Below are 15,077 nucleotides of genomic sequence, written 5' to 3' on the forward strand. Positions count from 1 at the left end.
CAATGAATCTGTAGTCACAGTACATCGTTTTTCCCATTTATTCATTTACTAGCTGGCCCGACGAACTTCGTACCACCAAATAGTTAATGCATCTCATCACAAACTTTAGCTTTACCTGAGGAGGCACGATGCGGCATTATGCATTCTTCTTGCTTTTTGCTTTGGATGGAAGAACTCACACACACTGAATCGAGCATGGCGTGGAACGGTTTGATATAACAATCTCAGTAAGATCAACACTTTGTATCACCAAGCCGCGCCTCCTCAGGTGTGCTTAGCCTTAGCTTAATCTGATGCACTATATTTTTATTAAAATTATCCAACAATCAGTATTTGCATTTATATCTCAATATGGACTTCCTATGTGCTTAGTTAGTTGTTCAGCAGTTTGTATTTTTAGATATAGTTGAATGCAGCTTGCTGGGAAATTGAATGGTATATCTCCTTGCTGCTGATTTTCCCGTGCATATTCTAATTTACAGCATTTCGAGTTCTACGACCCAAGTTTGGACGTCGTTCGTACCGCGGCATTATTAGAATTTTATGAATCAGTAGAAAGAAAATAAAAATCTCACACAACTTTCCTTGCCGTTATGAAAATTGATCACCTGACGCTAGTGTTCCCGCGCATCTCAAGTCTACTTATAAACAAAGATCTGAGCCAGCTAGTGACAGGACAATAACGCTTGAGACATACGAGGTCTGCTATCTCTTCATAGTGAATCATTTAATAGAATCAACAGTTGCCAATAGTTTGCAATTGAAATAATAACATTTTCTCGAATTTCAAGCTTATTTTCAATTTTAGGTGAAAATGTTACTGAACATTAATTGTAGAGATTTTTATGCTTAATCTTTTCCACTCAATTTTTTTTTGTTTAAATTTTATCTGAAGCCTGATAATTGGGAATCTAAAATCGAACTTTGCATAGATGGGGCGGAGCTCCTGAAATTTTTACAGATATGAGACTTGTGGCAGTTGATATAGCTTATCAATGACTATTTCAGGTATTATTTTGATCAAAATCGTTGGAACCGTTTTTGAGAAAATCTTAAAAAACCCTGTTTTTGACAACATTTTCGCCATTTTAGCCGCCATCTTGAATCGCATTTGATCGAAATTGTTCGTGTCGGATCCTTAAATTGAAAGGACCTTACGTTCCAAATTTCAAGTCATTCCGTTAATTGGGAGATGAGATATCGTGTACACAGACGCACATACACTCATACACACAGACACACACACACACACACACACACACACACACACAACACAGACCAATATCCAAAAATCTGGTGGTACACTCACACAACTTTCCTTGCTCATATTTGAAACTACGATCAGACTTCTGTATATGTGTATATATATAATTGTTTTCAAAGTACTTTTTCTTGTGTGAATTGTGAAATTCAATAATTTTTCTAGTCGTCATTTTTTTAAAGTCGTCAAAACAGCTGTTCTACAGATGAAATATCTCTACTTTCTTTTATGAACTGTGTTCTTTTTATGAACTGCGCTACCTACCTACCTCATGCACGAGAAGGCGGAGCTATTGCAGAGCGATGGCGGAACGTGGGCGGAGCTTGCGCGGAGCGGGTTCGAAGCGCATATATCTGTACGCAGCTTATGGAGCGTTGGAACGTTGGAACGTACAACATCGTGTGTTCGCTGTTGAGCAGTTTCTTCTTTTAAACAATGAATCTGTAGTCACAGTACATCGTTTTTCCCATTTATTCATTTACTAGCTGGCCCGACGAACTTCGTACCACCAATAGTTAATGCATCTCATCACAAACTTTAGCTTTACCTGAGGAGGCACGATGCGGCATTATGCATTCTTCTTGCTTTTTGCTTTGGATGGAAGAACTCACACACACTGAATCGAGCATGGCGTGGAACGGTTTGATATAACAATCTCAGTAAGATCAACACTTTGTATCACCAAGCTGCGCCTCCTCAGGTGTGCTTAGCCTTAGCTTAATCTGATGCACTATATTTTTATTAAAATTATCCAACAATCAGTATTTACATTTATATCTCAATATGGACTTCCTATGTGCTTAGTTAGTTGTTCAGCAGTTTGTATTTTTAGATATAGTTGAATGCAGCTTGCTGGGAAATTGAATGGTATATCTCCTTGCTGCTGATTTTCCCGTGCATATTCTAAATTTACAGCATTTCGAGTTCTACGACCCAAGTTTGGACGTCGTTCGTACCGCGGCATTATTAGAATTTTGTGAATCAGTAGAAAGAAAATAAAAAATCTCACACAACTTTCCTTGCCGTTATGAAAATTGATCACCTGACGCTAGTGTTCCCGCGCATCTCAAGTCTACTTATAAACAAAGATCTGAGCCAGCTAGTGACAGGACAATAACGCTTGAGACATACGAGGTCTGCTATCTCTTCATAGTGAATCATTTAATAGAATCAACAGTTGCCAATAGTTTGCAAATTGAAATAATAACATTTTCTCGAATTTCGTGCTTATTTTCAATTTTAGGTGAAAATGTTACTGAACATTAATTGTAGAGATTTTTAAGCTTAATCTTTTCCACTCAATTTTTTTTTGTTTAAATTTTATCTGAAGCCTGATAATTGGGAATCTAAAATCGAACTTTGCATAGATGGGGCGGAGCTCCTGAATTTTTACAGATATGAGACTTGTGGCAGTTGATATAGCTTATCAATGACTATTTCAGGTATTATTTTGATCAAAATCGTTGGAACCGTTTTTGAGAAAATCTTAAAAAACCCTGTTTTTGACAACATTTTCGCCATTTTAGCCGCCATCTTGAATCGCATTGATCGAAATTGTTCGTGTCGGATCCTTAAATTGAAAGGACCTTACGTTCCAAATTTCAAGTCATTCCGTTAATTGGAGATGAGATATCGTGTACACAGACGCACATACACTCATACACACAGACACACACACACACACACACACACACACACACACACACACACAGACCAATATCCAAAAATCTGGTGTGGTACACTCACACAACTTTCCTTGCTCATATTTGAAACTACGATCAGACTTCTGTATATGTGTATATATATAATTGTTTTCAAAGTACTTTTTCTTTGTGTGAATTGTGAAATTCAATAATTTTTCTAGTCGTCATTTTTTTAAAGTCGTCAAAACAGCTGTTCTACAGATGAAATATCTCTACTTTCTTTTATGAACTGTGTTCTTTTTATGAACTGCGCTACCTACCTACCTCATGCACGAGAAGGAGGTTACTAAGTCCATTTTCAAAGGATGGGGACCCCCCATTGGTTTCCCAGAGAGGAGACTCATGCCAGTTGATAGAGCTGATAAATAACTATACAGGGTATAAATTTGAAAAAAATCGGTCAAGTTATTATTGAGAAAATCGTGAAAAACATGGTTTTTTTAGTAATTATCCGCCATTTTTCTCAAGAATCCTGCAATTTTCACAGGAGAAAAACTCATGTCATTTGACAGGGCTTATGAATAGCTTCCATGGTATAAATTTGAAGAAAATCGTTGAAGCCGTTTTCGAGAAAACCGTGAAAAACATGGTTTTTTAGTCATTATCCTCCATTTTTCTCAACAATATTACGGAGCTCCTGAAATTTTCCCAGAAATGAGACTCATGCCAGTTGATAGGGCTTATAAATAGCTATCCATGGTATAAATTTGAAGAAAATCGTTAGAGCCGTTTTCGAGAAAAGCGTGAAAAACATGGTTTTTTAGTAATTATCCGCCATCTTGAATTGAATTTTATTGAATTTCTTATTGTCGGATCCTCATGGTATAAGGACCTTAAGTTTGAAATTTCAAGTCAATCGGTTAATTAGGAATGGAGTTATCGTGTTCACACACACACACACAACACACACACACACACACACACACACACACACACACACACAGACCATCACCCAAAAATCATGTTTTTGGACTCTGGGGGCCTTGAAACGTCTAGAAAACTTGAAATTAGGGTACCTTAATTTTTTTGGAAAGCAATACTTTCCTTACCTATGGTAATAGGGCAAGGAAAGTGAAAATCGTTATTCTTTATTGATTGATACAATGAGTACATCATCAAATGATATGGAGAGAAAAAAGGTAACATTGTGCTATTTCTCTCCCAAATTTATATAAGGTTACACTCATAGTCCGAAATAGCTGGAGTCTTGTAGTTGTTCACTTCACAAAGTTTTGAGTTCTTAATTATTTTAACAACGTAGATATATTATTATATATAAATTATGTAAACTTAAACAATTGATGTGCTGACTACTATTTTTGTCAGTACCGCTTAATGTCGCTCTCAGCGCGCTCATTTTAGTTAGTCTACTCCAGCCACTTGATGTGTTAACATGTATTTTTTGCAAATAAATTTCTTTTTAAAAACTGAGTTTTAATGAACGTGAACGTGTTTTATATATATTCCTCTTACTATAAGACAGATCCTGAAATAGATAGAATAGAACCATAAATTTAGGAGTTGGATGGAAATTGCATTTGTTCAAATGCTAATTAATGAATAAATTATTATTTTTTGTGTAGTTGAGTAGTTGATATTGTGGTAATTGTTCATATTGAATGAAAAAGACTTAGAAATTGTCAAAAAACCACAGATTTATTGATAATTAGAAAGACCGGTTTCGGTTATTACGCCATTGTCAATCTCTGATAAACTAAAACTAAATACAAGAGCAGCAGAATTTATACTAGTAGGCGAGTACTGCTATTGGTCAAGGGCATGAACGCCTGCCATTGGCCCAGCTAGACAGTCTCCTCCCACTCAACGGTGTGACAAAATGGCGGCCTAAGCAACAGAATCGCCATGATAACAAAATTTTGTAAATAAATTCACACCGTTGAGTGGGAGGAGACTGTCTAGCTGGGCCAATGGCTGGCGTTCATGCCCTCGACCAATAGCAGTACTCGCCTACTAGTATAAATTCTGCTGCTCTTGTATTTAGTTTTAGTTTATCAGAGATTGACAATGGTGTAATAACCGAAACCGGTCTTTCTAAGTATCAATAAATCTGTGGTTTTTTGACAATTTATTTATTTTTTATTTTTTCATTGACAATTACAAATCATAATTACAATATAATATGATTGGGAGAAGACAACAGGCATAGCCCAAAACTGTCTTCTCCCAAATTTGTACAAATAAAAGTTTCAAAAAAGAATGAGGTTATAATTCCACTTTTCACTTCAAAAAGTCCAATTTCTACTTCAAAACTAATGACTAAACTAAAAATTTTGATATTTAAAAACTAATTAAAAACAAAATATTTCACTCAAATCTCTACCAATTGGAAATTTTTGAGTAATTTGCAAAATTTTGAGCCAGAAATGAGACTCATGTCAGTTGATAGGGCTTATAAATAGCTATCCATGGTATAAATTTGAAGGAAATCGTTAGAGCCGTTTTCGAGAAAACCGTAAAAATCATGGATTTTTAGTCATTATCCGTCATTTTTCTCAAGAATATTACGGAGTTCCTGAAATTTTCCCAGAAATGAGACTCATGCCAGTTGATAGGGCTTATAAATAGCTATTCATGGTATAAATTTGAAGGAAATCGTTAGAGCCGTTTTCGAGAAAACCGTAAAAAACATGGATTTTTAGTCATTATCCGCCATTTTTCTCAAGAATATTACGGAGCTTCTGAAATTTTCCCAGAAATGAGACTCATGTCAGTTGATAGGGCTTATAAATAGCTATCTATGGTATAAATTTGAAGAAAATCGTTAGAGCCGTTTTCGAGAAAAAACGTGAAAAACATTGCTTTTTAGTAATTATCCGCCATTTTTTCCGCCATCTTGAATTGAATTTTATTGAATTTCTTACTGTCGGATCCTCATGGTATAAGGACCTCAAGTTTAAAATTTCAGTCAATCGGTCAATTAGGAATGGAGTTATCGTGTTCACAGACATACACACATACACACACACACACACACACACACACAGACCATCACCCAAAAATCATGTTTTTGGACTCAGGGGACCTTGAAACATATAGAAAACATGAAATTAGGGTACCTTAGATTTTTTTTGGAAAGTAATACTTTCCTTACCTATGGTAATAGGGCAAGGAAAGTAAAAACCACTTTTTTGCATTCAGGGGACCTTGAAACGTACAGAAACTTACAATTGGGGTACCTTAATTTTTTTTGGAAAGCAATACTTTCCTTAAATATGGTAATAGGGCAAGGAAAGTAAAAAGCAGATCTACCGACGGCTGTTTGATAACGCAATAATTATAACAGCTGATTTTTAGTTCTGTGTGTGGCCAGCTCACAAATCTTCTCCCATAAGGATTACATGTAAACTTTGAAGGACCGTAGGAAAGAGTCCTGAAGTCGGATTATAAATTTGATAAGCCTGGTCCTGAACATAACAAACACAACTAAAAGAAAAAAACATTTAATTCGGTGCACACATAAAAAAGTTATTGAATGTCAAAATTTGAGGCTCGACTTTTATTTATATAGATTAGGGCAAACAATACTATAGTCGGAAAAGAAAAAAAAAGCTATTGCCCAAAACTTCTTCAATTTCTTAATTTTGGCTCAACTCACACTTAGGCGACTCAGGTCGAGAAAAGACTGGACTCTAGTGGAGAGCATGTGTTTTGAAATGGGTGACGTCACGGAGACTAGAATCGACTGGTCTGAGTGTCACCATTTGGAAACACATGCTCTCCACTAGAGTCCAGTCTCTTCTCCACATGAGTCGCCCAAGTGTAATTGTTATCATTTAGGGCCGGCTTCCGAGCTCGGGATTTGGCTAAGTTCTAGACTTTAAACAGCTGGAGTCAGAAAATTGGCTTTCCAAAACGGGGCGTAGTCGCAGTTTTCATGATAATCTTAATTTTTTCATTTCTTTAATTGGAAACGTTTTTCCTTCACGAAATGAAACATTCCTAAATAATTCAAAATAGCTGAAACTTTACACTATTTTCTCTTCATCTTATTTTGTGTTCAATTTTCTAGTTTTCCAACATTTAATTTCAACGTGGACTGCAACCACGCCACGTTTTGGAAAGCCAATTTTCTGACTCCAGCTGTTTAAAGTCTAGGACTTGTCTAAATCCCGAGCTCGGAAATCGATCCTCAGTGCATCCACATTGGGGAACGTCACCTCCATTATATACTCTTCAAAACTACATGAGACAAAACTTCAAATAAATACATTTTTTAAATAAAATAAAACCTTAGTGACTCTTACCTGGCAGTTATCCGTACAGTCACATCCAGAAAGGAACTCAGGGTCCAGATTTAGGTTAACATTTTCCATGGCCCTCCTTTCAGTCTGGTAATATACAAAATCCGGGTAAGTGGTATCTACATAGTTCACACACTCTATGGATATATTCTCCTTGCCGTACGACAGATCCTGAAATACAATATTAGAAGATATATTCTCTATTCTTTTAAAATGTATGAATTCAGGGCTACTTTATTGTGAAATAGAATTATAGTACCTTTTAAAATTAATAAAATAATAATACAAATTGTAACGTAGCTACTAGTTTCGGTGATCACACCATCGTCAGGTTATAAAAATCTGGTGTGGCGCACTCACACAACTTTCCTTGCCGTTATGAAAATTGATCACCTGACGCTAGTGTACTCGCGCATCTCAAGTCTACTATTCAAAGATCTGCCAGCTGGTGACAGGACAATAACGCTGGAGACACACGAGGTCTGCTATCTCTTCATAGTGAATGATTTAATAGAATCAACAGTTGCCAACAGTTTGCATTATTGAATAAACACATTTTCTCGAATTTCGAGCTTATTTCCAATTTTAGGTGAAAATGTCACTGAACAATTATTGTAGAGATTTTCATGCTCAATCTTTTCCAACTAAATTTTTTGTTCAAATTGTATCTGAAGCCTGATAATTGGGAATTTAAAATCACACTTTGCATTGATGGGGCGGAGCTCCTGAAATTTTTACAGATATGGGACTCGTGGCAGTTGATAGAACTTATTAATGACTATTTTTGGTATAAATTTGATCAAAATCGTTGGAGCCGTTTTCGAGAAAACCGTGAAAAACATGGTTTTTTAGTCATTATCCTCCATTTTTCTCAACAATATTACGGAGCTCCTGAAATTTTCCCAGAAATGAGACTAATGCCAGTTGATAGGGCTTATAAATGGCTATCCATGGTATAAATTTGAAGAAAATCGTTAGAGCCGTTTTCGAGAAAAGCGTGAAAAACATGGTTTTTTAGTAATTATCCGCCATCTTGAATTGAATTTTATTGAATTTCTTATTGTCGGATCCTCATGGTATAAGGACCTTAAGTTTGAAATTTCAAGTCAATCGGTTAATTAGGAATGGAGTTATCGTGTTCACACACACACACACACACACACACACACACACCAACACCCAAAAAAATTTTCCAAAATCATGTTTTTGGACTCTGGGGGCCTTGAAACGTCTAGAAAACTTGAAATTAGGGTACCTTAATTTTTTTTGGAAAGCAATACTTTCCTTACCTATGGTAATAGGGCAAGGAAAGTGAAAATCGTTATTCTTTATTGATTGATACAATGAGTACATCATCAAAATGATATGGAGAGAAAAAAGGTAACATTGTGCTATTTCTCTCCCAAATTTATATAAGGTTACACTCATAGTCCGAAATAGCTTGAGTCTTGTAGTTGTTCACTTCACAAAGTTTGAGTTCTTAATTATTTTAACAACGTAGATATATTATTATATATAAATTATGTAAACTTAAACAATTGATGTGCTGACTACTATTTTTGTCAGTACCGCTTAATGTCGCTCTCAGCGCGCTCATTTTAGTTAGTCTACTCCAGCCACTTGATGTGTTAACATGTATTTTTTGCAAATAAATTTCTTTTTAAAAACTGAGTTTTAATGAACGTGAACGTGTTTTATATATATTTCTCTTACTATAAGACAGATCCTGAAATAGATAGAATAGAACCATAAATTAGGAGTTGGATGGAATTGCATTTGTTCAAATGCTAATTAATGAATAAATTATTATTTTTTGTGTAGTTGAGTAGTTGATATTGTGGTAATTGTTCATATTGAATGAAAAAGACTTAGAAATTGTCAAAAAAACACAGATTTATTGATAGTTAGAAAGACCGGTTTTCGGTTATTACGCCATTGTCAATCTCTGATAAACTAAAACTAAATACAAGAGCAGCAGAATTTATACTAGTAGGCGAGTACTGCTATTGGTCAAGGGCATGAACGCCTGCCATTGGCCCAGCTAGACAGTCTCCTCCCACTCAACGGTGTGACAAAATGGCGGCCTAAGCAACAGAATCGCCATGATAACAAAATTTGTAAATAATTCACACCGTTGAGTGGGAGGAGACTGTCTAGCTGGGCCAATGGCTGGCGTTCATGCCCTCGACAATAGCAGTACTCGCCTACTAGTATAAATTCTGCTGCTCTTGTATTTAGTTTTAGTTTATCAGAGATTGACAATGGTGTAATAACCGAAACCGGTCTTTCTAAGTATCAATAAATCTGTGGTTTTTTGACAATTTATTTATTTTTTATTTTTTCATTGACAATTACAAATCATAATTACAATATAATATGATTGGGAGAAGACAACAGGCATAGCCCAAAACTGTCTTTTCCACTTTTCACTTCAAAAAGTCCAATTTCTACTTCAAAACTAATGACTAAACTAAAAATTTTGATATTTAAAAACTAATTAAAAACAAAAATATTTCACTCAAATCTCTACCAATTGGAAATTTTTGAGTAATTTGCAAAATTTTGAGCCAGAAAAGAAACACAACTTCACTATTAGCACAGCTGTTTAACTTTTTTTTTAATTTCCAAGTCTTTTTCATTCAAAATAAATTATTATTAAACGAAATTCCTAATTTTCGTTTAATAATATTTAGGTGTTCTAGAAAAGGACCTTGATGAATAAATAAACAAATAGATGAATGAATAAAGAATGAATGAATGAATAAATAAGTAATAAATGTATGAATAAAGAAAGAATGAATGAATTAATTAATCACCTTGATGGATGTCTTGACAGAGTGCAGCTTATACTGGTTGACACAGGACACCCACGGATCAAAGTCGAAAAAGTCGCAGGCCAACTCAGACCTCGTCTTGAACAGATATTTGACCATTTCATCCATGTTTCGCAGCCTCCTGCCGCAGGGACCTATATACGCCACAAAAGGCTTGCTTTTCTTCGTGTAGAACAGTCTGCAATTACAAAATACAACAATTCAATGTGCAGTGATAATAATAATAATAATATCGAGTGACTTGGCTGGCTGAGGTCTGGTGTCAGAGTTTTCAGGTCGCAACTGATCAATTTCAGGGCCTCTCACATGACCTAACGACTGCTTTTTAGGCAGCCGGGACCGACGGCTGCAGTGATAATTAAGTGTAATATTCAACTAAAATTTGGTGTCTTAATTCTTCTAAATTCAAAATATATATTCAAGCATATATAAGCACATATTTTTAGACGAAAATTGAACTTTAACTTCTGACAGTAGAATCATAACATATTTTAACTTCTTACAGTAGAATCATAACATATTTTTCGAACATTTCATTATCAAAATTTGGCAATGGAATAGTTTTGGACCAAGCCTGTTGTTCCTTCCCAATATTTGTATTATTTGTGATTGTATCCACAAATAAATAAATAAATAATTTATTAAAAATAATTGAAATTCATTTATTCACAAAATAACATCATAGTACCCGTTTTTGAAAGGTTTTTAATATAAAATAACAGATTAAAAACACAAATTAAAACTGTTATCTTATATCAAAAACTTTTCAAAAAAAGGTACTATGATGCTATTTTATTAATAACAAATGAGGAGCCCTGATTACATACTACATTTTAAAATGTATTTATTTATTTATTATTGAATGAAGATCCGTATTAAATGCTGTAATCACCCCGAAGACTGGAAATATTGACAACAGGGTAAACAGCTAGAAGGAAATTTGATGAGCGCTACTATTCAAAAATTATTTGTCAGCCCGGGAATCGAACCCAGTACCTCCTAATTGCCGGTCAGGAATGCTTACCCTTACACCAAACTGATAATCTCTGGATAGCAGCGCTCATTTTATACGAAGCCATAGCAACCAGCCTATTTAAATATTATTTATTTAATGTTGATGACATAATTTATTGATTATTTAATGTATTTATTTAAAATTATTAATTATTCTTTATCGTTTGAGATCCTCTGAAATTGGCAAGGGAGAATTACAGTGATATTCACATTATAAATGGAATGGAAATTATAGGAGAAATTAGTTGCTAAGTTGTTGAAGAAGAAGAAGGAGTGGGAGAAGGAGAAGGAGGAGAAAAGAAGAAGAAGGAGAAGAAGAATTAGAAGAAGATGGAGAAGAAGATGATGAAGAAGAAGATGGAGAAGAAGATGATTGAGAACAAAATGGAGAAGAAGATGATTGATAAGAAGAAGATGGAGAAGAAGATCATTGAAAAGTTTGTCTTTTTTTTAAAAAACAGTGTGTTTGTCTTCTCGGTCTCAAAATTTTATAGTTTTTTCAAAGTTTGGAATTTTCTAATTAATTGTGATTGATTTAATTTAATTTAAAATGATTTTTGTGTGTTTTGAACTTAGACCAGTTATAGAATAGACACGCTGGGAAGTCTAGCCTCTGAAGCCAACATCTACTGCCAAATCCACCCATCTTGACGTCACAACCAAGCTAACAACAATGCATTGAATAACAACAATGTAAGTTAAACACCACAAACACTTACACAACAAGCTCAAAAAAGTTTTCTATAATTTCTATAAGATGCGTGACGTCAAGATGGGTGGATTTGGCAGTAGATGTTGGCTTCATCGACTATCAGTATGAATATACAGTGGACCGTGTCTATTCTATAACTGGTCTAGGGTTTGAATTGTAAATTGAGTGTGTAATTAATGAATGTAAGGTGACACATAACCTAGCTACATTTTTGGACTGTTGTATAAATTAGAATTGGAACCGTTTTGGGCTTATAAGCCTGTGGCACTTTCTGTAAGTTGTGTAATTTTGAATGATTGAATAAAATAAATAAAATAAATGAAAATCTGGTGTGGCGCACTCACACAACTTTCCTTGCCGTTATGAAAATTGATCACTTGACGCTAGTGTTCCCGCGCATCTCAAGTCTATTCAAAGTATTCAAAGATTTGAGCCAGCTGGTGACAGGTCAATAACGCTGGAGGTCTGCTATCTCTTCATAGTGTATGATTTAATAGAATCAACAATAATTTGCAATTGAATAATCACATTTTCTCAAATTTAAAGCTTATTCTCAATTTTAGGTGAAAATGTTACTGAACATTAATTGTAGAGATTTTCATGCTCAATCTACTCCACTTGATATTTTTTGTTTCAATTGTATCTGAAGCCTGATAATTGGGAATGTATCTGCATTGATGGGGCGAACCTCCTGAAATTTTTACAGATATGGGACTTGTGGCAGTTGATAGAGCTTATCAATGACTATTTTAGGTATGAATTTGATCAAAATCGTTGGAGCCGTTTCCGAGAAAATCACGAAAAACCCTGTTTTTGACAACATTTTCGCCATCTTGAATTGCATTTGATCGAAATTGTACGTGTCGGATCCTTATAGTGAAAGGACCTTAAGTTCCAAATTTCAAGTCATTCCGTTAATTGGGAGATGAGATATCGTGTACACAGACGCACATACACTCATACACACACACACACACACACACACACACACACACACACAGACCAATACCCAAAAACCACTTTTTTAACTCAGGGGACCTTGAAACGTATAGAGATTTAGAATATGGGGTACCTTAATTTTTTTCTGAAAGCAATACTTTCCTTACCTATGGTAATAGTGCAAGGAAAGTAAAAATGATAATTTTTGACTTGTATAGGCCTACTTTTGAACTGGGGCAGCGATGTTATTTCATTAATAACAAATAAGGAGCACTGATTACATACATTTTAAAATGTATTTATTTATTATTGAATGAAAATCAGTATTAAATGCTGTAAATCACCCCGAAGAAGGATACGAAGAGGATCGCACTTTCTCTCTCTCTCATCTCTCATCTCATTTGGTAGAGAGTTAGTGGGGAGGATATTTTTAATATTGTCTCCGAAGAATGGACATTGATATGTCCAAAGCTCCGCCAATTTATGTAGATGCATAACAATATGATTATATCTATAGTTATTATATTACAAACTGCTTTTTCATATCATATACAGTTCAATAATTATTTTCTTAGTCTATATTATGTAAATTCATCTAAAAATTTGCTGTATTGTAAGCTATTGTATATAAGTGTATAAGCCAGTATATATTGTAATCTACATAAATAAAGTACTCAATCAATCGCAGACTGAATACTGAAACTGATAGCTCTAATATGAGGTAAACTAAATTAAAATTCTTCATATGGTAATTACTGAGATATTGCAATAATTCAAAGATGATGGTGGAGGAGGACGAGGAGGAGGAGGATGAGAAAGAGGAAGAGGAGGAGGAAGACAAAGATGATGATGGAGAGGAAGAAGAGTCATTTTTATGGTATTTGTGTACCTTTGAAAGCCAAACTTGAGCGGCCTCTGCAAGCCAGGTATCTCCTTGGAGTGGACATCTGTGTACCCAGTCCAGGCCACACAATGATTGCCACACGCGTGGTTCACAAACTGCTTCGGCTTCGGAAAACTCGACATGTCCACTTTCTGCAACCAAACAAATCAAACAATAACATTTTATAAATTTCATTAAAAGGTAAGTAATTGGACGAGCGTTAGCAAGTTATCACTTTTGACTTACTGAAGGCTAAAGTCGTTGTCCGTCTGTTTGTATGTTATACGATAACTTTGGGAAGAATTATAATTATAATTTAACGAAAATCCTAAATAAATGCTGCAAATCACCCCGAAGACCTCTGCTAATGCAGACATTGACAACAGCTAGATGGAAATTCTAATTTTTGTATAGTAGTTCTCATCGAATTTCCATCTAGCTGTTAACCCTGTTGTCAATGTCTGCATTAGCAGAGGTCTTCGGGGTGATTTGCAGCATTTATTTAGGATTTTCGTTGAATAATAATTATATATTAATTAGCATTTGAATAAATGCATTCTCTATTTAATTCCATCTGTAAACTAGTTGGCCGCTATGGCTTCCTATAAAATGAATGCTGCTATCCAGAGATTGTCAGTTTGGTGTAAGGGTAAGCATTCCTGACTAGCAATTCGGAGGTACCGGGTTCGATTCCCGGGCTGGCAACTAATTTTTGGATAGTAGTTCTCATCGAATTTCCATCTAGCTGTTAACCCTGTTGTCAATGTCTGCATTAGCAGAGGTCTTCGGGGTGATTTGCAGCATTTATTTAGGATTTTCGTTAAATAATAATTATATATTAATTAGCATTTGAATAAATGCATTCTCTATTTAATTTCATCTGTAATTGGGAAGAATTGATCAATCAGCTTCAAATTTTGAATTCTTATTTTTCGAACAGACAACATATCAAGGAGAGAGGGAGTGAGAGAGGAGAGAAACAAAGAATGGAGAGAAAGAGGTGGGATAGATGAATGAGTGAGAGAGAAGAGGAAAAAGAAATGCGAGAAAGAGAGTTGGAAGAGTGGACAACAAGAGTGGACATCAAGTTCGTTGGACAACAAAATTGACTCACTCCTTCGTCCTTTTTCAGGATTTAACAAATAACATCGAAAGTGCATAAAAAAATGTGTTGTGATTTATTGACCGAGTGAAGTGAGGTCTAAAGGTGCGTACAGGTATACGCACCGCGAACATGAGCAATTCACTTTTAGTCAGCTGACTATATCTGTATTTTTACAGAGACGGTAAGATACAGAATTGATATAAAAAGCTTGGCATCACCTGATTGAAAGTGAATTGCTCATGTCCGCCGCGCGTATATCTGTACGCACCTTAAGATTCAAGTCTACGGTTTTGTCATTTCTCTTCATGTTTATATGTTGCGCATTTACAGCGAAACGCGTTAATAGATTTTCATGAAATTTGAC

At 35.1% G+C, this 15,077-nt stretch overlaps 1 protein-coding gene across 1 annotated transcript in view; it reads right to left on the reverse strand.

Annotated features, from left to right (window-relative positions):
- The window catches only part of LOC120354284 (histone-lysine N-methyltransferase SETDB1-like), a 39,501-nt gene that overhangs the window by 10,765 nt on the left and 13,659 nt on the right, over window positions 1-15,077 (reverse strand). Inside the window, exons 6-8 of the mRNA XM_039441189.1 lie at window positions 13,615-13,760; window positions 10,043-10,238; window positions 7,230-7,397 (exon numbers count right to left, since the gene is read on the reverse strand). Coding sequence (XP_039297123.1) covers window positions 7,230-7,397; window positions 10,043-10,238; window positions 13,615-13,760 — 510 coding nt within the window. The remainder of the gene's footprint in view (window positions 1-7,229; window positions 7,398-10,042; window positions 10,239-13,614; window positions 13,761-15,077) is intronic.

Source organism: Nilaparvata lugens, chromosome 14 (assembly GCF_014356525.2).
Source record: "Nilaparvata lugens isolate BPH chromosome 14, ASM1435652v1, whole genome shotgun sequence".
In the NCBI taxonomy this organism is placed as follows: domain Eukaryota; kingdom Metazoa; phylum Arthropoda; class Insecta; order Hemiptera; family Delphacidae; genus Nilaparvata; species Nilaparvata lugens.